The sequence below is a fragment of the Amphiura filiformis genome, chromosome 6 (assembly GCF_039555335.1).
Source record: "Amphiura filiformis chromosome 6, Afil_fr2py, whole genome shotgun sequence".
Classification (NCBI taxonomy): domain Eukaryota; kingdom Metazoa; phylum Echinodermata; class Ophiuroidea; order Amphilepidida; family Amphiuridae; genus Amphiura; species Amphiura filiformis.
Genome location: NC_092633.1, coordinates 32,094,689 through 32,122,162, shown reverse-complemented (window position 1 = coordinate 32,122,162; position 27,474 = coordinate 32,094,689). Strand labels below are relative to the sequence as shown.

The window sequence follows — 27,474 nt, the reverse complement described above, 5'->3', positions numbered from 1 at the left end:
CAACTGAAATTTTGGAAATAAGCTTTTTTCGTGGATATGTACTGAAAAATGTCATAAAAAGAGGATGCTAGGATCACGAAACACTCCTTTAATAGATTTTGTTTTTTGTGAGTATTTGAAGAGCTCTGTTGCAAAAGGCCTACATCCACCTCTGGCTGAAATTGGGTTATTGGCATGATATTATAGTGTGGGTAAAATACACATTTTGGTGGTTGTTTGACCTTCATACCACCTTCTCTTCCGGAGATATCGTATTATTTCCCGTTTGGGAAATCTTCCGGAATTTCCGGAAATCTGAACTTAAAATGAATATAAAATTTTAGGAAAATAGTTTTTTATGCATAATGGTAGCCTTGAATGTTCGTTAACCATTAAAACGTTTTTAATTAATAAAAGTGGTAGCTTCGAAAATACTTTAAAAATGACCGAAAATGGCATTTTACCGAATTTAATTAAAAATTCATACAGACTTGGCATTTAGTATGGAAAATTTCTTCACGAAGTGCCAGGACTAATCTTAAAGGGGCATGCATAAACCACACGGGTTTAATATTATTTTATTGGTTTGTGTGTCGGGAGATGGTGTCAAATAATTTTTGATAGAATGTACTTTCCGTGATTTTACATAGTGGTGCTCATAATGTAGTGCATTTGCCTAAAATGGCGGATTTAAGAAGGCTGCATTTGAGCTTTGTGGGTGACGCAATTTCTGACTTTTATGCAGCATTGTTCTGTTATTATCAAATTGATTGGTTTTTGAGGTGATATTTCCTAAACTTTGTCAGCAATTGACATTTATCACAACTGAATGCACTTGTAATGTGCCATTTTTTTTTAATGGGAGGAGCTTAAAATGTGGCTTTTAAAATGGGTACGAACTCAGAAACTTTGAATGTCCCCCACTATAGGGTCAAATGTTAAAAACTTACGGTACAAGAACAACTTAGCGGATTCCTGGTTGTCCAATGAACTCACGCTGTTTATTTATGTACAGTAAGTTAATTACACTTGACCGGGGGGCAAACTTACTGAGTACATACCAGCTCATACCACTTTGAAGAGCCATTTGTTCAAAAGCTCTTCCCACATTAAAAACTGGTACATTACAAGCAGGCCTCTAAATAAGAAGAAAAATCCTTGCCTTTAATATTTCAAGGGTCCTCAGTCCTCACCCATTTTCAAGGGTCCGACGCCGGACCCATGCCTTTGATATTTCAAGTAAGAGAATCATAGTAGCTACAGCGATCACGGTATATCTATATTGTAGAAAATTGAAAACCCGGGCTGAAAACTTGATGGGAAACTAAAATGAAACTGTACTCAGGGAGCTGGACCTATTATGTGAACCAGATTTTCCAGTGGAACGACAAAACTAGGATTTTCTGCTCTTTGCTTGGTTCGGTTTTACGGATCACGCGGACCCGTAGCGTAGGAAATTTGCGGGTCCGCGCCTAATTCTACGGGTATTTGACGCAAGGACGCGCCTTATATCGAGCGCTGATTACAAGTGCATTTCAGTTCTGATCAACAATTTTGGTTCAGTACATTATCACCTCAAACTTCAATTAATTTGATAAATTCATAACAATGTTCAGAAATTCAGACATTTTTACCTCCCACAAAACTCAAATTCAGTCTCCTTAAATCCGCCATTTTAGGCTAATTCACCACATTATGATAATGAGCACTATAATTTAGACTCATGGAAAGCACATTTTCAAACTATCGTCCAGTTTCTCTCCTACCGTGTTTTTCAAAAATTCTTGAAAGGTTGGTTTTTAAGAGATGTACGGATTACATTGACAATAAGCGAATCCTTAACCCCAAACAATTTGGCTTTCGGTCAAAACATTCGACCTTTATGGCTGTAGAGCAAATGGTAGACAAAGTTACTGCAGCAGTTGAAAGAAATGACACGACTATTGGAATATTTTTGGACTTGTCAAAAGCATTTGATACAATCGATCATAACATACTCTTACATAAATTAGAACACTATGGATTTCGTGGTATTGTGTTAGAATGGTTCAGAAATTATTTAAGTAATAGAAAACAGTATGTCTATTATAATTCTTATGAATCAGAATCACACGATATTATATGTGGTGTTCCACAAGGATCAATCCTGGGACCACTTCTATTTATACTCTATGTCAATGATATAACCAATGCATCTAAAGTACTCGAATTCGTCCTTTTTGCAGACGATACCACCATTTTATACTCCCATAAAAACGTAGAACGCCAGACAAACCTTGTTAATGAAGAGTTAAAGGAAGTAAGCAATTGGTTTAAAGCTAATAAATTGTCAATTAATGCTACCAAAACAAATTACATGATACTTGGCACACCCAAAATGACATCGATGAATCAAGACCTGCAAATCACACTAGATCACTCGGCTTTAGAAAGAGTGCATCAAACTAAATTCCTTGGTGTACTAATAGACGAATGTCTCACTTGGAAATGTCACATAGATTGCGTATCTAGAACAATTTCAAGAAATGTCGGTGTCATGAATAAATTGAAACATTTTGTTCCACATCGTATTTTATTTACACTTTATTGTACATTAATATTGCCTTATTTGAATTATGGAGTACTTTTATGGGGAAATACATGTAAAACTTACTTAAATAAAATTGTAAAAATTCAAAAATGGGCTATTAGAACGGTGGCAAACGGTCACTACAGAGACCACACAGCGCCATAATTGTTTGCTAATTATAACATATTAAAAGTTGAAGATATGTACACACTGGAATTAGGTACATTCATGTATAGGCACTCTATAAATGAGCTGCCCTGTTCATTTGATAATTATTTTACCAAACGTTCTGACATACATAACTACAAGACACGATATGTAAATGACCTAAATCTAACCAAAAATAAGAAAGTCTTTTCTGATCATGCCATACGTACAAGAGGTCCCATTCTTTGGAATTCTTTAGATAAAAATCTGAAAGCTTCAAAATCTGTTAAACATTTCCGTAATCAATTCAAAACAAAACTGATCTCTAGATATAATTAATCTTTTCGTGAGCACCCCCCTTCCCTTGTCTTTTGGTTATGTTATGTGATGTTGATTTATTTTGTTAATTTCATTTGATTTCAGGGAAAGGCTAACTTTCAGACCTTTTTGGTCTTCCAGCCTTTTCCTCCATATGTACCGTGTTTATATATATATTTTTATGTAATGTCTTTGATTTTTATGGAAATAAAATATGAATGAAATGAATGAATTTTCTATCAAAAAATATTTGACACCATCTCCCGACATGACCACAATAAATATTTAACCCGTGCGGTTTATGCATACCCCTTCATGGTACTTCGTGAAGAAATAGTTCATACTTGAAAACCTGTTTCGGCACAGAAACAGTGGCTAAAACAACGCTCAGAATCCCTTTGTATTTACTTCCACCCCTCCGTCCAGATTTCAGATTTAGGTTGAGACATGTTTTCAAGAAATTTGCAGAAAATTCGATGACGATACGTTGTTGTGAGCGAAACAGACCATGGACTGTATCGCTATGGAAAATCTCGATGAGAACACAAATACCACCTAACTTTGGGAATAAAAAGGGGGTCATTGGGTAGCAGGAAATAGAAAAAAAGGGAGGGGGGGTCATTGAGTACCTGAAATGTTTTTAAAGGGGGGTCATTGGGTATTAGGTAGGACAATAACACAAAAAGGGGGTCATTGGGTTCAAGCCGGTTTGAAATATCCCGAGGCACATGATGCATATCCGTTATGGAAGTGCACCCGGGGGCTATACATGCATAACTTAACTTTTGACCCATAATTTCATCCGATTCTGAGGTTATACATTTTTCAAACAAAATTATTTATTATATTTTGGTGTGCATGATGCAGTCATGTCTACAGTAGAATTCACCACGACCTTTGCAGGACTTAAACCCCATTAAAAGCTATTAAACCAAGATAACACTCATTGAAAACAGCTCAACTGATTAAATCAGATCTTCTCTGGTTGTGCACATGTGTCTATATTTTCTAGAATTTCATAGAATACTTTAAATGTAGCTTGTACCGTTTTTTTGTGGCATCTTTCAGAACTGAGCGGTCCGTTACCAATATTTTCGGTCAAATCTCCATTCAATTAACACGGGGAGTTGGCTAGCTATGAGCTAGCTATGCCTTGCCCTCACTCATATTTTACGAAAGTGCGACTATTTCTGAACATCTTACCTAGCTGTAATTTTAGGTCATGTTAGAGAAATATATTTGCTAGAAGTTTGGAGAATACTTTAAATATTGGCCGGTTATTTTTCACACAGTGATGTTAACTAGGCAAATGCATATACTTCTAACATACACTATTTGTAAAGGTCGCGCGTCAATGGTGAGAGCACTGTGTATTGTGTATAGGAAAACGGACAGTAACTGCAGTATGGTTTTTTGGAAATGTGGCCTATTTGTATGAGATGTTTTGACATTTTCCCTAATTTACTCTGTAACCCCCGAACTAAGCACCCGAGTGTAATGTGACAATTGACCTGTTTATTCCTTTATGTACTATTACATGAGAGGAAGAATTTGAGGTATATCACAATGATATAACAAGTTTTAAATTTTGACATGAGATTCGACCCCTCTAGGGAAGCATAAGGGGCATAGAAAAAAATATAACCAATTCTAGTTTTATCATTTTGAGGTGTATGATGCGGATTGATGCCAAAAACATTGGTTGCACTAATTGCTAACTCAAAATATATCACTACATAATCATATGCAGCGCCATGTACTATATAAAAATATGTATGATTTAAAAATACTTCCGATTTGTAGATTTGTAGCCTTGAGTTTTGAATAAATTATACGTCATCCTGAACTATATGATTCGGAATCACACCCACTTTTAAAATAATTATGTAGGCCTAGAGCTAGTAAATCCCTTGTGTCGATGTGCGATCAAGTGAGACACGACTTTTTGTTGTTGACTGGATGGATGCGCGTCTTAAAAAGTTTCTTTTCATCATTTCTTTTAACTTGGAAAATAGTTACGTCATCAGTCACCACTACAATGCTATTTGTGAGCATCAGAGTGCATCAGTTCCAGACAAATATGAGCAAAATAGAAGTATCCTTGATTATAATTCTTGCAATCACATCACAGCAGCGATAGAAACCAGTGGAAATCACATCTGCAGTTGTTCTGTCCACGTCAAAGGTTGTCTACTCTTACAGGTACAGGTAAGTCAGTGAAGATTCGCTCTTCCACATTGAAATGTAGCACTGTATACTGTATACATATTAATGTCAGCAAGTGAATTTTGTATTGAGACTAGCTCGAGATACTCTAGCTAAAATACAGGTTTACATTTACTATCTTACATTATCTTGCTGTATTTCAGCTAGAGCTCCAAACGACAAGCTTCCGGGTTTTTTGGAGAACAATACTGTTACGTAAGATGAAGAAGAAACCAGCCTCGGAGCCCGCCCTACTCATTATTTCATTGTACTTATTGCAATTTGCCTCCACACATTACGTAATCAACACAAAGCTTTTGTGAGGATTAGTGAGTGGATAAGAAATTGATAGTGGAGGATACGAAGGACACGCCGATTGTTAGTTGTCAATCCCCCGGGTGTCAATCATGAATTGCCGCAACGTATTAATATTTTACTGCATGGCATTCCGCAAACAGCAAGACAAATTATGCCGTATTTTTCCCAAGATCATCTCATATGAAGTAAGCTGAATGCGATCTGTACTTTTGTAACATTCCGATCGCTTTTGATCACCTATTATCGACGAATTTGCTTGAAAGCACGTGAGTTCATGTTGTGTAAACATAATTAGCATAGACACAAATGAAATTACGATGCAATACAATGCAATTTGAATGCGCAGCAGATCTATAGAAATAACGTTGCCCGGTTTTATGCAGAATTAGACCCTGTCTGATTGAGACTGATTATTCGGTCTTTAGTATACAGACAGTCAGGGGCGGCGCCAGGGTATTTTGATAGGGGGGGCAAAACAATTTTTGAAATTTTGTATGCAGCGTGATAGCGCTGCCCGTCGCGCTTGCGCGACGCAGGGGGGTGTCTGAGGGGGGATGTGCCCCCTCAGAATTTAGACAATTTTCAAAATGAAAGCACAAATGAAGCCATTTGATGCACCATTTTCACCCGTTCTAGGGTTATTTATTTATTTTCCAACCGCATATTTTTATGGATTTCATTCACGGGCCCGACTTTCAGCCCGCTGGTTTTAGGCATGGACCTACTCAATTAGTAAATCCAGCACCTTTTGGCAACAAAATAAGTTCATGGTACAAATTTGCACGAAGTGAAATATGGTGGAAACGTTAAATAAAGTCGCGCGAAGCGTGAAAAATTTGGCACTTTTAGGCTAAAATGGCCAAATATGACATTACTTTGGACAGAAACTCACATACAGGCGTCAACATTGGGGAATGATTGTATGGACCATCTACTCTATCAAAATATTGGGGGGATTTATACCCCACACCCGGGTCAGATCTACGCCTCTGGTCGCAAAGCGGGGTATGTTAAGTCAGTTGCATTGTAAATATGCCGGGTTTTTTAAATATAAATTTGCACGATAAAATGATATGAATGGGGGTAGGCCTACCCGTCTTGAGGTTGGAAATATTTTAAATTGAAAGCCGCAATCAAGTGCATAGGCGAGAGGTAGTCGCCCCCTAATCACTAAAAGCTGAAAAGGTCCACTTTGCGAGCGTAGCGAGCAAAAAAAACCCAAATTTATGCTTTTTCAGCCAGAAAAGGACAACATTTGCCCATTCACGAGTGTAGCGAGCGAAAGTAGTTGGGAGAATGCAAGAGAGGCCATGTGCCATAGGTCAGCATTCCACAAGGGGCAAGATGTCCGAAGGGGGTGGGGGGTTCCTCCTTCTAACCATGGACAAGGAGGGGAATGGCTCCTTTTCTTCTTCTCCTCCTCTCTTTTCTCCCCTCCCTTTCTCTCTCCTTCTTCTCTTTCTCTTTTCCTTCCTTTTACCTCTTTTTGAAAATCATAGGGGGCAATTGCCCCCTTGCCCCCCCCATGGCGCCGCCCCTGCAGACAGTATATTCACACGTTTTCTGTCAGCGGTAGTATTTTATTAAATCGAATTTGACCCTCGATGATTTGACATTTTATACCTGAGAAGTTTAGCCAAGAATTTGCTCACCGCAGATCGAGGCTACAATCATGGAATTTAACAGGGGCGTAACCAGACCTGACCTTCGGGGGCAAGATTGAAAAATTTCCCAAGTTCTGATCAAAAGTTGTAGCATAGCGAGCGGCTTGCCGCGAAGCGTTAAACGGGCGGGGTCCAGGGGCCCACCTTAGGGCCCCTGGTGGGGTGCAGGGGCAAAGACCCGACGGGGGTCAAGGGGGCGGAGCCCCCTGAAGCTCCTGGTTTTTGGCTTGCCCCCCCGGCCCCCCACTGGTTACGCCACTGGAATTTAATCTTGGGACCTGTTAGGGGATGTGCACAATTATTAGCCCTGGGGGGGGCAAGAATTTTTGGCGAGCCGAAAGGGGGGGGTGGAGCAAGCGATATTTGGCACACATTCATGGGGCGCCTTTTACAAAAGGCTTAGGAAAACAGTACGGAAACGCTTTAATAATGATTAATTTAATTATCCTGCTCGCTGCGCTCGCAACATATAGCTAGACTATTGAAGGTTTGTAATTGGGATCCCCAAAATTTGGCAGTGTAAAGGGGGGGGGCAAAGATTTTAGGCGGGCGGCCGAGAGGGGGAGGGAAGCGATTTCTGGCAGGCCGAGGGGGGGGGCGATTTTTGGCGGGCTGTTCGGAAATTTTACGTTATTGCACAGCCCCTTAGACCATGACCATGCACTAAAATCGACCCCTTCCCACGTAAGTTACTCGAGAAGTCTAGCCAGGAATTTACTCGAGAACTCTAGCTTCGAATTTGCACACGATGTGAAGCTAATTCATGAGCAAAATTCATGGTTGCTCGAGAAGTCTAGCTAAGAATTTGCTCACCGATAGCTTCACATTCTGTGCAAATTCGAAGCTAGAGTTGTCGAGTAACCCGAAGTAACCCGTAAGGGAACAAGCCAAAAGAACTAGGTTTTATTAATGTAAAGGAATATTTTTCCACGTGCTGATTTCTGGCGATGCCAACTTTTTTTTATCCATACCAGCTTCAATGAGTCCAGAAATATTTTACAATTGAACATTTTTAAGCCACCGTTATCGTACTCGTTTACTAATGTTGTTCTTTTAACCTTTTTTTCAAACCCCATACAAACTTAAAAACATCCCATTCATTTACTTTACTATTATTAAAAATTTTTATGCCATCAAATTGTTTACTAAGAGTATTTTGCCAACCAAATCTAAAGCATTACATGCTTCCTTCTATTCATTGTGCAAAATTGAATAATGACCAAGGCCAAGGTCATTATAATTGAACGTCAACTTGATCTCACGGGTTCAATTAATGATATAATGTGCAGATTTCGTGTTCAATGACCGTGAACCAAGGACAAAATACAAACACAAGTTTGAAGTGTTCTGCATGGGGGTCAATTTTGACAACTTAAAGCCATAATGTACGATCTTATAATATGAATTTGGTTAATTTTTTTCAAACCTGATTTTTTTTTTCACATTTGTAATGTTTACACATGTCCCAACTTGCACCTAAATGGAATCGGCCAAATGTCAATATGGTAAGTCAATATGGCAAAGTTCGACATAAAGTCATAATTTTAAAAATTATGACTTTATGTCTTCCCATACAAAAACTGCATGTTAAATGGCCAAATTAACCAGTGGGGTTTCTTTCAATTTACCTTGTTATTTCAGCTTAAAATGGACAGCAACCCTTCCCGGCAGTTATTACTAATATTATTTCAACATTTTGAATAAAGAATAAAAAATTTAAAATTTGACGGAAATCGTACATTAAGGGCTGGGGTATGAACGTTTGAACAGTATTTATTTTGGGACATTAGAGCACATCAGACATATCGAATTGCATTCTGAATACGAATAATGTCATTCTGATATCAAATAATTTTGGTTTTTGAAATTCGCAATTTAATACACATTTTATGGCAAATCATTAAAATTAATATTTTTGATATTTAACAGTACTCGAAGTAAACTTTATAAATCTGATCATTTATACTTAACGTGTATGTAGGTGGGATGAAATGCCGACGATCAATTGAAAATTATGACCTTTCGTATTGAAGATATGGATTTTTTTCCCAAAACACTCAAAAAAATTAGGTCTTTTTGGAAAAAAAATCTATATCTTCAATATGAAAGGTCAAAATTTTCAATTGACCGTCGGCTTTTCCTCCTGCTACATACACTTTAAGAATATATCATTAGATTTATATAATTTACTTCGAGGACTGTTATATATCAAAAATTTGAAAAATATCAAATTTTTATAATTTGTCATAAAATTTGTATTATATTGTGATTTTCAAAAATGAAAATTATTTGATATCAGAAAGACATGCTTCGTATTCAGAATGCAATTCGATAGGTCTGAGGTGCTCTCATGTCCCTCAAAAAATACTGTCGAAACGCAATAAACGCTCATTTTAGATCCCTTAAGGCTATAAGAAACAAGTTTGAAAAGCAAAGAATCCGTGTTTGGAAGATGGTTCAGTAGATATTATTTAAATAGAACTGAAAAATCTTCCAAACATTAATTTTGTCCCTATTGATGCACATTCTGTCGCTATTTACTGATTTACGGTCCCCTTCCCAGTAGATAGTTTCGATCGTAAGTGCAAAAAAAGGTGCGCGGAGCGTGCGAAAATTTGGAGTCACCGGCCCTTAATTATTCTTAGCGCGCAAAAATTTTGCATTATATAATTAAAGATTGTATGCACATTTTGATTGTTAAGTTAAAGAATGCACGCGCAGTAACCCCGCTATTTTGGGTGTTAATAAATTATAACCCCCCTATTTTTGGTCTCAAAATTCTCCCGAATATTCTATGACCCCCCAGTATATTCATGCCCACCCCCTTCCGAAGAAAATGACAGCACCCTTACATCATGAGCTATCATGTACATGGCTAAAGAATAGGTGTTTCACGAAATACCCATGGGGAAGTTTTGACTGATACTAAAGCTGAAGTCGTCGCCTACGCGCCCTTAAATGATGTTATCAAAATCACACAAATATATATGAGACATTCATCAGACCGATGTTTAAGACGTAATCGACAATTTTTTCACCCTCCCTCAACGAAACTAGTTCGTTTCGTTTATAGAACGTCATTGATCGTTTGGTTTGTTGCCTAACCAGGTCCGTAGCCAGGCGACGCACCCCTGCCCCCCCAAATGCCAAAAGGCCCAAATAGTCCCCTTTTTGACCCAAGAAGTCCCCCTTTTGACCCAAAAGTCCCAAAAAATGGATGTTTTTATGCCTTTTTGGTCCAAAAATATCCAAGTCCATCCCCAGTCCAAAAAGGTCCAAATTTTGAAAAAGGTCCACTTTTTCAAAATCAGCACACCCCAAAATAAATCCTGTCAATACTGTTGTTTTCTTCGTTTTTTGCCAAATTTTTCATTTCAAAAATACTTATCCTTCACTTTTAAGCAATTTATGAACAATTATTTTATTTTTTTACACTTTCGCTGGGATCACTGAATGGGTCTTTAATTTGAATAAAAATGGTACAGATCAACCTGTAGGCGAGTACAGCATGGTATAAGTATACTGCGACAATAAAGTATCCTTACACTTGGAAAAATAATCACAACTTCCAAACTGAAAAATATTGGAGTAAATTTGTTTTTTTAATAAATGCACTATCTAATCCTGCACATTATGACACCACATTGAATCCAATGTGACTTCAAAAAGTAAAGTTACAAGCATTTGATTAGACGAAGGTCCAGTTTCAAAAGTGACAAACTGACCTATTCAAAACGCCACAGACCACAAATCTGGTTTGAGAGTGGTGAATGACTAATTTATGCGTTTGGCTTTAATTTAATACAAAAGGAACAAAAGAAAACTGAAACAAAAGAACTGACAAATAAAATGAAAAGTTATGAAAAGTATACAGAGAAGTAAAAACTGAAATAAAAACTGCTTTAAATAACGCTTCATTGAAGAAACTGTATTGTCTCTCGTCTATTCAATTGCTTGTAACTTTACTTCTTGAGGTCACATTGGATTTAATAGGGTGTCATAATGTGCAGAATTAAATGGTGCATCTATTAAAAATACAAATTTACCCAAATATTGTTCAGTTTGGAAATTGTGATTATTTTTCCAAGTGTAAGGATACTTTATTGGCGCAGTATATAAATTATCTTGGCATACATGGTGATTAACCTACTTGGTGAACCCGTATTAACACGCAGCAGAATCGATGAACCATGACAAATAATAATAACATTAAATCTTTTATGAGACGACTTCTACACCTTGGAACCAGGCGTGTAGACATTTGTGTGTGGTTTAGTCATGTCTGGGGTGTTCCTACACTGCAGTATTGAAGTTGGTGGTATCTTGTATTGGAATGATTGAATAAGGGAGTTTATTCCAATCGATTACAGTTTATGGGAAATCTGATTGCTTCTAGAAGTCTTACATGTGATCACCTTTTTATAGCTTCTGGATGGTTAACGTGATTGACGTTGGTTTGACAGTAGTAAGTAGAGAGATTGCGATGTTACATACGCGCTGCGTGGGCCGTGCGTTTATAAGGCTTTCAAAACGGCGTTCTATATTGCTAGTCTCGGTTCCAAGCGGGATTGTGCTCATTCGTCACGAAGGAGAACAAGGCGGATGGAACAATTTTATTATTTAACATGACGCGCATTTTTAGTTGGGCGCTTTTTCTTGCTTGATGATATGATCATTTTTGTGATCGTGACATGCAATTTTTCTCATTTTCCCGGCTTCTTTGTTCATGTTCAAGCTTCTTTATTTAATAGAATTTTTATACGTTATTTGTTGCTTTACACAAATGTAGGATATTTTATCCGTGGTCATGGTACCTAATTCAAGGCCAAATAAATAAAAAAATTATTTTTGAAATTCAGTTATACCTTTTAAAAAAAATGGTCTAGGAAGTTGAGATGCTTTCTATAGCCTTGCTAATATACAAGTAACAATTTTGGAAGGTTTTGAGATAAGAGGGGCCTACCTCTCAGCCTGACAACAAAATTAAAAAAGGCCTTCTTTTTCCAGGGATTGTTGTATCGCTAAAACGGCTCTAAAGTATGGGTTCTTACATCGATTTTGCTATAAAAATTAAAAAGTCCCCTCTTGCTCCGTTTTAGGTTTTTTCCCAAAAACCCTGACGTGAAACATGTTTTTTATTTTACTTTACTTGGCCTAAGCAGTACACGACCCGTGTTTTCCATTTCTGGAGCCATTTTGCTAAAACAAATTTGCAGCCTAAATGTTCAACATTATGTTACCATGATCACCAACCGTAATAATTTTTTATCAAACAAAAGAAGTCACGAAGTTGCCGTGGTATGTAGTGCAGAAAGGACAACAAAATGTAGGCACAGAGCCAGGTTCGATAGCCAAACACTATATATCATTTATAGGCCTAATATATAAACATCTCAAAAAAAGTAACCAACTGCCTTAAAACCGGGCGATTGTATTACAAATCTGTAAAATGCGTTGGAAGCAGAATTTATTTCTGCGCATTTTGATACCTCATTTGTAGCAATTGTCTAAATATTGACGTCACAGCGTACATTTAAATCAATGTAACCCAAGATTCGAAAGTTGCAGTAAATTCTATTGATTTGTATTCAGTATAATGGAAGGAAATCTGTGTAATATATCTGAGTGTGTTTGTATTGTTGTAAGTGCAACTTTCAAATCCGGACCTCACTACATTAAATAGACCGGTGTTTTATTGTTTTCTGGGCTATCGTATCAAATGAGGTGTTAAAATGCGCAGAAATAAATTCTGCTTCCAACGCATTTTACAGATTTCTAATACAACAGCCCGCCCGTTTTTGAATAATGGGCATTATTTAAGGTGGGGGAGGGGGGGGGGGTTAGTTACTTTTTTGAGATGTTTAGTATAATGGTTTTTGTTGTTGTTGATGCAGCCTCCAATCTACCAGTGTTTCCTTTTACTTGTATCTGATATCAGATTTTCAAACTAACATGAATGTTATCCTTATATTGATATTGCAGGTAAAACAATGGCTGGTAAATACATCTTACGTGAAGCTTGTATTGATGATTGTCGTGTGATTCATAACCTACTTCAAGAATTAACGAAATACGACAAAAAACCTGAAGAGTATGAAAACAAAATTGAAAGTAAGTGTCTATTTATAATTGTCTATTTTCTTGGATTGGTTACAAAACAAACTGAATTAGTGTGCAACTCTTCGTGTATACAACTTTTTTTTTAGTGTGCGAGGGTTCCTTGATAGCGTAAAAAAACAAAAACAAAATGTGAAATGCATGCCCGCAAGACAATATATCAGGCAAAAATTTAGGCATGAGTCATGCCCATGAACATGCCAAGATCTTGCCATGAACATGCCAAGAACATGCCCTATTTTCGCTAGCAACGGGCATGAATTTTCATGAATTTGGGAAATTTTGATGGGTTGTTCATGCTCACCCATGAATATTCATGCCCTTGTATGCTTTTTTTTTGTCATGCGTGTAGTCAGAGCCTTGACATGTTCAGGGCATGCCCATGCCCATAAATTCATTATTCATGGGTAACTCATGGCATGAATCATGGTCAATGTCAAATTTTCTCTACTTCCATGCCCATTAATATTTATTCAAGGGCGTCAATTACAATTTTAATGGGTTCAAAATTAACGACCCATGAATCCTTGATAGAGGAATTTCATGCCATATTCAAAACAAAAGTAGAATGTCTTGCCATGTTCATGGCATGAACATGCCATGTTCATGGCATAATTTGCATAGCAACCAGTAGCGAATTTTGGGAATACCCATGAATTATTTTTGCCTGTTAAGTCTCTTTCACATTGTTTAATTTTTCTGTTAAACTTAACATAACTACTATTGGAATGGGATTTAGCAGCCATTTTGAAAAGCGCCCTCTATATACATCCCCATTATAGTCTTTATTTAGTCATAGTGCCTTCTTGTACCAATGTCATTAATAAATAGTTGAAACGAGACTCAGTTCGCATTCATTAGTGCATGTTTTTAAGCTTTAACACATAGTTCAATGGGATTTGGCGGCCATTTTGAAACCGCCCTCTAGCGGAGTTATTGCCGGGTTACACAAAGTCTGTCTACATAACTGTGAATTCAACTTAGAGGCGCTAAAGGCGCATGACAGATTTTGAGTTATATTTTTCCTCAAATCGAAAGCTCGGTACCAGAAGTGGGTGCCACAGCTGCCCTTTAAGCATTTGGCAATCACACACAGAATATTGTACTCATACACATCGGCTACACATGGCAGCTATTGCACTTACCCACTTCTGGCACTATAAGCAGTCGACATATTGTCTTATGATGACACTAAAAGAGGAAGCCCTACCAGAGCAGTTTTTCTGGGGTGAACCAAACCTGCCTGGTTGTCAAATTTATCAGTGACATGGGTATCTCTGAATTTGACAGATGCTAATTGATGCAGTAACATTAAAACATCAATTAGCACCTTCAAATTCAGAGATAACCTTTTTACTGATTAATTTGATAACGAGGCAGGTTTGGTTCACTCCAGAAGAACAGCTTTGGTGGGACTTCCTCTTGAATACACATTTCAAATTTTTAAGATGAGAATTAAGTCAGTTTGACATGGAGACCCCTGTTAGGATCATGTTAGCACACCTTTATTGAGATTGTTGCTTATCAAGGGTTGAGAACCAGAAAGGAATCCTTTGTGAGTTAAGGCTTTCTGGCTCTCAACCCTGGATATAGGCCTAATGTTACTGTAGACTTTAAAAAAATTATAACCAGCATGCGAATACGCTTAGAACTATACAAATAAGCACAAAATAGCCCAGACCCCATAGTCAAATACTGACAATCTATATGGTTTTTCAATATGATTTTGTTTTCTTTAAAAAGCACTGATGGCCGATGGATTTGGAGAGCAGGCCTGGTTTAAGTGTATTGTTGCAGAATATGTAGAAAACAATGGAAACACAGAAGAGAGTAAGGAGATCGTTGGCTTTGTCATGTACACATTTGGTTACGATGGATGGAAAGGTCGAGTGTTGAATATAACAGATCTCTATATTACTCAAGAACATAGAGGTAAGCGTGTCTCATCTTCAAACATGCAAAATGTGTGTAAATCGCCAAATGTTTGCAGGGCACCTGTGGCACTTACCGAAAAACGTTTAAAGTAGTTGTCTTCTTTATGTGTGCAATCCTGTGTGGCGAGAAATATTTTTGAATTTATTAATTTTGTTCCTTAACTGTATCAGTTTCTTAAGGTTGGTCTTAACCATGTAATTATGAATTTTGACCAACTTTAAGAATTTTCCCCCAAAATGGTTAAAAAATGCTCAATTTTGCACAACAAAATTTCACCCAATTTGAAAAAAATTTGGTGGAAGTTGATCAAAGTAAAAAAAGTCAAAAATTAAAAACTGGTCCTACATTTTTATCACACTTTTTAAAAATCAATGAAAATTTTTGTTTACTCAAGAACCGTTTTTTGGATTTTCTCCAAAACCGGGCATTTTGCCCGAATTTGACCTCACAGATGGATTTGTCAAGTCTTTGTCATTCTAAATATGTATACTTTATGTACTTTAGACCAATAATTTCACAGTTATGAGGCCCAAACATTTCCTTAATTCCAGGTTTAAAACCAACTAGCAATAACATAATCTTTTATGACCAGTGCTAAGTAGGTTGCTCATTTTCTTTCTCGGGACTTCGTGTCACGTGGGTCGAACGGACAATCATGTTAATAGAGACTTTGCGAAATGAAGTTTGAAAATTTACTTTAACTGGAACGGCAACTTCAGAAATATCGATTGGATTTCTTGCTCAAATTTACTCCAACGCGAACGTATGGTTGGTCACTGCAACAACAGCGTCTTGTCGCTTAAACTCAGGACATGTGTATCAATGTGCGTTCAAAAGAAGGGCATGTGTAAGAGCTTGTAACCGACTACATCAAAATGTCTCTTGTGTTTAGTCAAGTGGTTATTAGTCCCACTTCAACACAAAAGACTCTACCTTAAGAGCTTCGTTTGAGTAAACATGAATGAACTCGCGATGCCACTCAACATGGATTATGTCGGGACCCAGCGTTAATCTCCTTATCATATTATTTTGAAACGAGCTATACGATTCAATTAATATTCTTACGATAGTTATAGGCCTATATTATTTAATAAAGGCTCGTCAGCTTTGTCAACTTCATATTCCAATTTACTACGCAAAGCCTAATGAAATACATATTCGTTATTTTTTCCCTCCTTCTGAATCTCTCTCCCCTTCCCCTCCTGTTCCCCTTCCCTACCTTCTCCATATTCCCCTCCCTCTCCCTCTGTACTCGCTCCCTCAAACTTGACCCTCCTATAATTACCCACTCGCACTCCTGTTTCCCCCTCCCCAGTGACTTTATCAGGATTTTTCTGTTAGGAGGCCGATTCTCAAAGGGAAACGTTTTTACAAAAATGGGCTTAAGATGGCAGAAAAATGCCTAAAAGCGTAAAATATCACGGCGGCCAGCATCCAAAAGGGGAGGGTCAAGAAGGAAGACAAGATGTCCCAGAGGGGAGCTCCCCCCCACTTTACTACCGGCAAAGCACCTCCCTGTCCACTTCCAACGCCCTCCCTCTCCTCCTCCCTGCCCCCTCTCTTACCAGGCACAACCTATGACATGTTATATATAAAAATGTTATGCACCTGCTTTACTCTTCCAGAAGTATCGTATACTGCTGGCTCAAGTAAAACCAGGCCATTTTTACGGGAACTTAATCCCCTTGGCGTTGAAGTCAAGCCAAAACTTGGTTTCGCAAACTGATTTGGTGTACGTCATGATCACACACAAAAGTATATATCAAGTGTGACGTTTAGAACAAAAATTATTTTGATCTAATTCAATCAATAATTTTCAGCAACATGTAGCATGTTTTTACCCAAATCAAATTAGATTTCCAATAATTGGTCTATTAATACATAAGTGGTAATTATGTGGTCTATGAGGAAATATGCAAACTATTGTTCTAAATTATGACGTATTTTCATCATAATTTACGGCACACTATAGATTCTCGCGTTAACTTTTCCTACCTTAAGTGGCTTTAATGGCAGAGTGGTTTTGAATACATAATCCTCTATAGGGCCTAATCCTCTAGACGTTAAAGTTTGTGGTTTCAAACTTCATTTCGCAAAGTCTCTATTGTGTGCAGGGTTGTCCACGTCGCTGCGTGCTGACTAGCATGGTTTCTAAATTGTGACTTTTTTCTTTCAGCCACCAAACTGGGCCACCTTATCTTGATGCGACTTGCATTGGTAAGTGTATTTAAGCCACACTCACATATTGTCATTGCCCAACAACACTTTCCCCAACACGTTGCACGTTTACAATGTTTATATCAACTAGCACCATATGCCCGTATTCATGACAGCACACATTCATTGATCATTTGGTAGCAATTTAAATTTTGCTATGACCTTTGACCTTGAATGATTCCACTCACCAAGCTTTAGCCCAATAGGACAAAGTTTAAAATTTGACCTTTGACCTTCGACCTCCACATCCCCTCATATCCAGGATTCCATTCACCAAGTTTAAGCCAAATAGGACAAAGTTTAATATTTGACCTTTGACCTCGATTTCAACCAAAATCACTATAGCAATTTTGTGTTCACTGGGCCAATTTTTAATATACTAGGGAGGGGAAGGGTTAGAGAGATTGAAATTTTTCTTTTTGTGGTTAAGTTTACAAATCAAATCATTATAGTAAGGTTATGCCTGTTCTGAATTGCAGTCAAATTTAGAAGCGTAGCCAGGACAAGGGGGGGCGAACGTTGATCAAAAATGGGCTAAAAAGTATTAAAAACCCCATAAATATCAGAGCAGCCAGCATCACACAGCAAATCCCACAGCAAATTTCAGGATTATTTTTTTTAATATTAGACTAATATTTGGCAAAGAATAACCAAATCAAAAATTGACCGAAATCATATATTAAGGTAATACACTATTTGAAAGTGTTGCGATTTGGTAGTTCATAACATCTTGCGAATGGTAATGAGCTTTGGCAAAAATTGCATTGCTCATTTCCTTGCGAGCGTGTAGAAGAATTCAAATATCACAGAAATAATTTTGTAGGTCCTGTGGTTCTTGAGTTATGTTGTAAAGAGGGCTGAAACAACAACACTTTTGTAAAATGTACATAACTCATTAACAACAATAAATTAAGCAAGTTTTCAAATTATATAATTTGTAGAATGAACCTTTGCAAAACATCAAGGTGTTATTTGTCAATAATTTATTGATCTAGAGAATGAAAATCGATTTTTTTTGGTTGCTTCGACCAACAACTCCTCGTCTACCCTTAAGGCTTTCACGTAAGCTGTTATTCGGTTTAACTTTTCTACGCGACACGCATGTAACTTATTTCTGTTTATTCTGGATATTCCCATTAGATTGTCGAAACCAACAAGGTAATAAAGATGTGCGGTATAGTTAGTGATTGGAATACCGGTGCAAGGCGATTCTATAGCGCCGTTGGCGCCATCGACTACTCAACAGAGGTTCCTGAAGCCCAAAGACAACACTACTTCGCTGCATCTTGGGAATCAATAAAGGCGCAGATGAAAACACTACAGGGACTATATGCTAAATGTGAATATGATGACGCCTCGGATTCTACTCACATAATCAAGGATAGCCTCTATGATAACGCCTCAATGTAGGTGAAAAACAACATGAAGTTAAACACTCGTGAGTGACAATTTCGCAGGAGTCGGGAGTGTTACATATTTACATATCAAACAGTTGATATAGGGCATTATAATAACAGAACCATCAGATTACCAGCAATTTAGTAACTACTGCCACAGATATTTCAACGACAAGATTGACAACTTGACAAGAGCAACAACGTGTTCAATCGACCATTTATGTTATAATGTGCTCCATAGATACGTACTATACGTATACTGTTGCAATGTAATTTTGTTTCACATATCTTAGCAGTAGCGTAGCCAGTGTGGGGGGAGGGGCAAGAAGGAAAAAGGGCAAGGAGCCCTTTTCCCACCAAAATTCATCCCGATCATGGGTAAAAATAGTGTAATATGCAAAAATATTTGCGCGCTACGTGAACACATTGTCCCACTTGGGCCCTTTTCACCCAAAACATGGGACAAAATAGTGTAAAATACAAACAAAGCCTTTTTTCGAAGCTCAAAGACTTGCACATTACCTATAAAAAACCCGGTATATGCATAATACCCTCTGATTATACCCGGGCAAAATTATGCATTTGCGTAATTGTTTGCCCCCCCCCCCCTCTCCCGACCAACAAAGCTGGCTACGCACCTGCATATTTTAAACATTTCTTCTCAACCCATTTATTATCTCTCGAGCCGCACTTAGTAAGAAAGACCAAATACAGGGGCGTAGCAAGAGCAGCAGGGGCCCATGGACAAGGAGCAGTACGGGCCCTTTTAACCAGGGCGGGATTTACCGTATGGGGGCCTAAAATTTGGAGGCCCCCAAACTCACGTCCTGAGGAAGGCATGTGCACTCAAGTCAGTGGCCAAGTTTTGGTTTACGTATAATATAGAGGGGGGCTAACAATAACATATTTTGTTCCGATGTTACTAGGACATATGCGCGCAATTAATTTCAGACTTTTGTTAGCCCAAGATCAACATGAATGTAGTTATTTTAATGTGCGCGAAGCGCGGAAATTGTTTACAATTTTGCCCTATTTTGGCCAAAAATATAGGCCTACTAGTGTTATTGGGGTTAAAAGAAAGATGCATAGGGCAATTTTTCGCCTCCAAATTTTGGGGGCCCTGGACCAGGCCCATCTGGCCCAATGGTAAATCCGGCCCTGCTCTCCATTTTCAGCCCTTATTTAATTTTTCGCTTTTGTGCTCGGGGCCCCTGAACCCTCGGGGCCCATGGACTTTGTCCACCCTGTCCCCCCTGTCCCCCGCTTGCTACGCCCCGACCAAATAAAATATTTTATCCTATGGACCCTCTTTACCATGAGCGACTCAAGGGAAAGAACAAAATGGGATTTTAACTAATCTCGAGTACTAAGTAACAAAGAAGTACTAAGATTGTGTGCACGGCACGCGTGTAAAAAATAACAATAATTTTTGACGGAATTTGAGTTGTTGATGTATTTAAAAAAAGCATAAGAATACACGCATTTTAAAACGAGTTTTAAGTTGTGGTGCCAGTAATATATTTTCAGTTTACTGTTTCCTATCGAACTATTGCCACTTACATTAGTCTTTTATTTTACACTCAGTTTTAGTTGAGCGCAAGACTATCGCAAGTGCAGAACGTCATTATTGACGAAATTGAGTTATTGATGTATTTTGTAAAAGTATAGAAATATACACATTTTAAAAACTGTTTTAAGTTGTGGGTGCAATAGTATTTTCAGTTTACTGTTTCTTGTTGGACTATCGTAAATACGAAGGCCTTGCGTTCTACGCTCAGTTTTAGTTAGCGCAAAGCTATCGTTAAGGGAAGTGCCACATAGTCTTGCAAGCAACAGTAAAACCGAGCTGCACTTACCATATTGTTATCTTTTGTTTAATTTTTTATGATAATTATTATTATTTTAATTATAAGTTAGATTTTACAAATTATTAAATAATCTATACTGTAAAGAGTTTAAGCACTTTTCATTCCTACTAAAATATAATTGAAGAGCTTTGTTGCAAAACCCCTTACATCCACTTGAGCAGTTTTGAGAACACATCAAAAAATCATCAGAAATATCACTGATATAAGGGGGTTTTCAACAAAAGCAGTTTTTGGCGGGATGCTCATCCTACCCAAGCATCCCGCCAAAAACTGCTTTTGTTGCAAACCCCCATATATCAGTACTTCTTTTGATGATTTATTGATTATGTCTCAAAATTGCTCAAGTGGATGTAACGGGTTTTGCAACAAAGCTCTTCAATTATACTGATCCAAATAGTTTTTTTATAAGACACAAAAGTTCTTCTTCTAGACAAAACTTGACTTACATGAAAGAAAAGTGTTTTGCAGATGCACTAACGAAGGGATATTAAATAACCAAGATATTTAACCCTAAATTTTGCCCACAGTGATATTATTTTGTGTGTACCACAGTATTTTAGTGTTTTATATCATTTTTAGCCTATATCCAGAAAACATCTGAACGATTTCTTTAATATTTTATGATGGAACATTGTGAAATAGGTTTTTTGTTTATTTCCCAGATCAGAAGTTATCTTATAAAATAAAATGAATTCATCAATGTTAAACCTGAACGTTAGCCCCCCCAAAAAAAAAAAAAAAGAGGTTGTTGCTTGTCCAAACCGACTTTTCATAAACCGTACACCACGAATGAGCCGTAAATTCCGCCCAGTCAATTTTGTTTTATTTCGTGTAAAAAACTTAGAAAATATATGGTATATCATTTGACTTCAAACGATATCCAGAAGCGGGGTTATGGTTTGCTGAACTTTGCTCCTTCCAACAAAACGGTATACCCGTTTCAGTTCTACATGGGTGCTTTTTTCCCACATTGCTGGTAATAAATATCAAACAGTCATAATTGGCGGTCATTTCAAATCATTCCCAAAATAACGAGGTTCAGGACTGTCCTCTCATTGTTAATTGTTGGTTATACATACCTAAAATACAATGCTTTGTAACCCACCACTTGAACTCTTCGTTAGCCAAAGCTAACAAAGACTAGAGATATTTAAGAATTCTACAGCCATAGGTAGATGCTTATTATCCTCTTCAGCAATAGGATTATTGATTGGTTTGAAAGGTGTTTAGCGCTATCAAAATGAGATACATGTAGCACTAACTTGAGGTACCTATGTATGAGTACGACCTTCATGCATATTTTACACTGCAACTCCGAATACAATTTAGGACATTTATTAGTAGTACGGCTCATTCGTGATGTACGGTCACAAATGGGTCTGTCGGTCAGCAATTTTTTCCTAAAGTGACCAGCATGCCAACATTTAGGCATTCCCACTCAGGTCTACAACTCGCCCAAGGACCGGAAGCACGATCTGACGGTTCAATCTCGTCAACAACACTTTTATTGAACAAACCCTCTCTCAATCAAATCCACACAGGTCAAGTACATCAAGATCTATTACAAATTGAAGAAATGGGACGCTGTATATCCAATTTTCATGATTTTGAGGCCCAGAAAATAATTTTTCGAGCTTCTTCATGTCGCACGGAGGCTGCACGGAGATTTTAATGAAAATGGTAAAGAAAAAGGTTTTCAAAAAGTAAAATATTCTTTGCCATAATTAGCAGCGACTTAAGTCCTCTATTATACAGGAAATATTAGATTTCTTTAATATTTTATGAGATGAAACATTTTTGTTTGTTTTTCAGATAGACTTTATAATGAATTTGTATCAATGTTAAACCTGAACAAAGGTTGTTTCCTTGTCCATTCCCACTTTTCATAGATGGTTTGGTTGGGCGGCAAAATTTGGGTTTTTTGTTTCTTGTTTTTTCTCCAAAAGTGACCAGCATGCCAACATTCATGTATTCTCACTCTGGTCTACAACTCGCCTAAGGACCGGATGCACGATCTGACGGTTCAATCTAGTCAACAACACTTTCATTGTACAAACTCGTTTCTCAAATGCACACCGGTCAAATACATCAAGATATATTGCAAATTAAAGAGATGTGACGCTGCAGTCACGTTATATTGGTATATCCGACGGTGGCGGACATAAACTTCATAATTTTGAGGCCCAGAAAACATTTTTTGAGGTTCTTCATGTCGGACGCAGTAATTAAAGATATTTTATGAAAATAGTAAAAAAAGTTTTCAATAAGAAAAACAGATTTTAACGTTTGGGGCAGTCAGTCAGACAAGTAAAGCAAACAACGTTTTTGATGATGGTGGGTAGTTCCACTTTTCGCTCGACTTAAGGGATGGGGTATGAACGTTTGGACAGTATTTATTGTGGGACATTAGAGCACATCAGACATATCGAATTGCATTCTGAATACGAAGAATGTCCTTCTGATATCAAATAATTTAGATTTTTTGAAATTCGCAATGTATAAATACACATTTTATGGCAAATGATTAAAAATTGATATTTTTGATATTTAACAGTATTCGAAGTAAATTTTATAAATCTGATGATTTATACTTAAGAGTATGTAGGTGGGATGAAAAGCCGACGATCGATTGAAAATGTTGACCTTTCGTATTGAAGATATGGATTTTCCCCAAAACACACAAAAAAAAATTAGGTCTTTTTGGGAAAAAATCCACATTTGCTATATGAAAGGTCAAAATGTTCAATTGATCGTCGGCTTTTCCTCCCAGCTACATACCCTTTAAGATTATATCATTAGATTTATAAAATTTACTTCGAGGACTGTTATATATCAAAAATTTGAAAAATATCAAATTTTAATTTGTCATAAAATTTGTATTATATTGTGAATTTCAAAAATGAAAATTATTTGATATCAGAAAGACATTCTTCGTATTCAGAATGCAATTCGATATGTCTGATGTGCTCTCATGTCCCACAAAAAATACTGTCGAAACGCTCAAAACGCTCATTCCAGATCCCTTAAGGTTACGTAATGTTTTGACAAAAATAGATATCGACAGTGCATCTTAAAGGTAAAGGTCGAGGATAGCTGGATCAAACTCCTCTTCCTTACATCTTCTCTGATCTTACTGATATTTCAGCACAGTAGTAGTATGTACCCTAGTCAAATTCTCAGAGAGTTCAGTCCAAGTCGAGTTCCAAGAAAAAAAAGTGGTTTTTTTTTGCCATATCCTTGATTCCATTTGAAACGGACACATTTGAACATGTTCGTCTTCGCCTGCACGGTCATTTCAAATGTGCAGAATCAATATTGTTGGCTAAATACCCGGGCTAAATGGGTAGTTGTAAATTTAGTAACGTATCGAAACGTATGGAAATGGATGGAAAAGGATGGAAATGGATGGAAATGGATAGGAACGGATCGAAAAGGATGAAAATGGGTCATAATTAATCAAAATATGACTCAAACATCTCGAAATGAGTACAATAAGAGCTAAAATTCGTCAAAATGTGTTTCACCCGTCGATCAAAATGCTCAAATCACAGGACAGTGTGGCCAGTTATACAAAGCCGCCACAGCAGCATGAAACCTTGGCAGATCTCAATAGGTCAAGGCCATAATGTAATATTACTATTAAAAACAAATTTTCAACATAATTTGTGTAAATAAATATCCTCCCACATGCAGGTATGCCTTTTGATTCAGCCTGAACGAATGAGCGTATTTCGTATAGCGAATACCGTATACTGTATACTTCTATGTGAACTCAGCCGTATGACACCTCATTGAATGCAATGTGACCTCAAGAAGTAAAGTTACAAGCATTTGATAAGACGAAGAAAATGGGTAAACTGACATACTCGCTATCGCTATACGAAATACGCTCATTTGATCAGGCTGAGTTCACATAGTATACTCCTATATGAACTCAGCCTGAACGAATGAGCGTATTTCGTATAGCGAATACCGTATACCGTATACTTCTATGTGAACTCAGCCTACGGAACAATAATTATTATTGGTGCTCGATCATTATTTGCCTAATTGGATTGTCAGATTTGAAATAAAACTTGGGAAGAAGAAATAATAATCAAAAGTAATCCATGTAATATATAATATATTTTCCAACGACTTGAAAATTGTACACACAAATATTGTAAAAAGGTGCACCAAAAGGCTTCAGTTGGTCATTTTTTGCACAACTTTCTTAATTCTGAGAGTAGGGGTGAGTTGACATGTGTTTACATTTGATACGCCCTCTGTTGATCTGAGATCAAAACTGCCAGGTAAAAACACTATAGTTTACATGGAAGAAGTTGATTTTTTTTCATTAACTTTGGTTTCAAAGCAAATACTACTAAAATGTTATCAAACCTGTTTACAAATGCATCAAGCTATATACATAATATCACACAAAATATCAAAGGTTTTTAAAAGTTGGGTTTTGAAGAGATGTATGTGGTCTGCCATAGACACTCTTGTGTTATTTTGCCTGGCATGAAACAACAGAGGGCGGTCTGAATGTAAACATGTGACATCATAGGTCAACTCATCTATATACCGCTTAGATACCCCAGGGTCGCGCTTGCGCGACGCGATGCCCTCTATAAATCCTTTTCATCTTTATTTCAGTGATTGGTGATCTGGCCAATCAACAATTCGAGGCTACGCGCCTGGTCAAGACTTCTCACAGGGGGACAGCTATATACACCAGTGCACCAGTTGTCCAATTATCAGGATCAGTTTTTTAATAATATTTAGCAAAGAATGACCAAATTAAAATTTGACTGAAATTGTAAAGCTTTCACGTAAGCTATTGCTCTTTGCATTGTTTTTCTACGCGACACGCATGTAACTTGTTTCTTTTTGTTCTTGATGTTCCCATTAGATTGTCGAAGCCAACAAGGTAATAAAGATATGCGGTATAGTTAGTGATTGGAATACCGGTGCAAGGCGATTCTATAGCGCCGTTGGCGCCATCGACTACTCAACAGAGGTTCCTGAAGCCCAAAGACAACACTACTTCGCTGCATCTTGGGAATCAATAAAGGATAACCTCAAAACGACATGAAGTCAATGGGAAATTAAGTGGCAGGTAACACTCATGAGTGACAATTCCGCAAAAGTGTTACATAGTTACATATCAAACAGTTGATCTAGGACATTATAACATCAGAACCACCAGGTTACCAGCAATTTAGTAACTACTGCCACATAATATTGCAACGACAAGACTGACAAGAGCAACAACGTGTTCATCCGAACATTTTTGTTATAATGTGCTCCATAGATACGTATTTATGTATATGCTACTATTGTATAATATAATTTTATTTTACACATAGACTATCAAACTTTCTTTCTTCTCAATGGGCTATTCCATTTAAATTCCACACTACCCCTGTGGAAGATTTAGCTAAAGTCTTCCACAGAAGGAGTATGAGTTTTGAATAGAATAGACAATTGGATATCTTCCATTTGAAATACTCACTCCAGATGAAGGTAAAACCATATCACAGGGGGAGTATGGGTTTCAAAATGATTAACACTGAACAATTACATTTGAAAAACATACTCCCCCTGTGAAAGATATTTCCAAAATCTTCCACAGGGGTAGTGTGTATTTTGAATGGAATAGCCCAATCCACTTATTATCCCTCGAGCTGCACTTGGTAAGAAAGACCAAATGATTTTTTTTTTATCGTAGGGACCCCTTTACCATGAGCAACTCAAGGGAAAGAATAAATTGGGATTTAACTTATCTCGAGTACTAAGTAACAACTCGTAATCACTTTTGAATTTTCCAGTTTGTCTGAGAGTATAAAGCCTTTTATCGTCATACACTTGCAATAAATTTTACTATTTTCCCGTCGGAAATGATGTGAGTATGACGCGCGTTTAGAAAAGTGTATATGGTGGGAATGTAAAACCATCGTAAATAACATTTTTGACTAAATTGAGTTGTTGATGTATTTTTAAAAAGCGTAAGAATTCATACATTTTAAAACTGGTTTTAAGTTGTGAAGTCAATAATTATTTTAAATGTACTGTTTACTGTCGGACTTTCGTAATTTCCACTTACGATAGCCTTGCAATTTACGCTTATTTTTAGTTGAGTGCAAGACTATCGTAAGTGCACCAGGTCATGTTTGGCGAAATTGAGTTATTGATGTATTTTGAAAAAGCATAAGAATATACACATTTTTAAAACGGGTTTTAAGTTATGGTGCCAATAATTTATTTATCGTTTACTATTTTCTGTCGGACTATCGTAATTGAAACTTACAATAGCCTTGCATTTTACGCTTAGTTTTAGTTGAGTACAACAGGTCATTTTTGACGAAATTGAGTTATTGATGTATTTTGAAAAAACATTTTAAAACTGGTTTTACGTTGTGGTGCCAATAATATATTTCAGTTTTAGTTGAGTGCAGAACGTCATTTTTGCATAAAAGCATAATAATTAAATAATAAAGATATTTAATCCTAAATTTTGCCCAAAGTAACATTATTTTGTGTGTACCATAAATTATATGTGTTAAACCATTTTGGTAAATTTATTTGTTTAATAGATGCACTATCTAATCCTGCACATTATCACACCCCATTGAATCCAATGAAGAAGAAGTTACAAGCATTTGATTAGACGAAGGTCCAGTTTTAAAAGTGACGAACTGGATATTCAAAAATCTACGGACTAGACATCTGGTTTGAAAGTGGCGAATGGCTAATTT

At 37.1% G+C, this 27,474-nt stretch overlaps 1 protein-coding gene across 4 annotated transcripts; it reads left to right on the top strand.

Moving 5' to 3' along the window:
* The first annotated feature begins 5,007 nt into the window (after positions 1 to 5,007).
* LOC140155277 (diamine acetyltransferase 1-like) lies at positions 5,008 to 26,593 on the top strand. 4 transcript variants are annotated; one of them, XM_072178046.1, is made up of 5 exons: positions 5,008 to 5,221; positions 13,183 to 13,311; positions 15,061 to 15,249; positions 17,429 to 17,469; positions 25,629 to 26,593. In XM_072178046.1, exons 2-5 carry the CDS (start codon positions 13,191 to 13,193, stop codon positions 25,809 to 25,811), a joined length of 534 nt encoding a protein of 177 aa, XP_072034147.1. In that variant the 5' UTR covers positions 5,008 to 5,221; positions 13,183 to 13,190; the 3' UTR covers positions 25,812 to 26,593. The 4 variants fall into 4 exon arrangements, with proteins under 4 accessions (XP_072034147.1, XP_072034146.1, XP_072034148.1 ...); XM_072178045.1 differs by lacking the exon at positions 25,629 to 26,593 and adding an exon at positions 18,610 to 21,265 and having other exon boundaries at positions 5,022 to 5,215; XM_072178047.1 differs by lacking the exon at positions 25,629 to 26,593 and adding an exon at positions 18,610 to 21,265 and having other exon boundaries at positions 5,129 to 5,221.
* The last annotated feature ends 881 nt before the right edge of the window (positions 26,594 to 27,474 follow it).

Bases quoted from the DNA above. Each gene is read 5' to 3' on its own strand.
- LOC140155277 (XM_072178045.1), top strand. From the start codon at position 13,191: ATGGCTGGTAAATACATCTTACGTGAAGCTTGTATTGATGATTGTCGT. The intron at 13,312-15,060 runs GTAAGTGTCTAT...TTCTTTAAAAAG, and splicing joins GTATGAAAACAAAATTGAAA to CACTGATGGCCGATGGATTT. The intron at 17,470-18,609 runs GTAAGTGTATTT...TATTCCCATTAG, and splicing joins TCTTGATGCGACTTGCATTG to ATTGTCGAAACCAACAAGGT.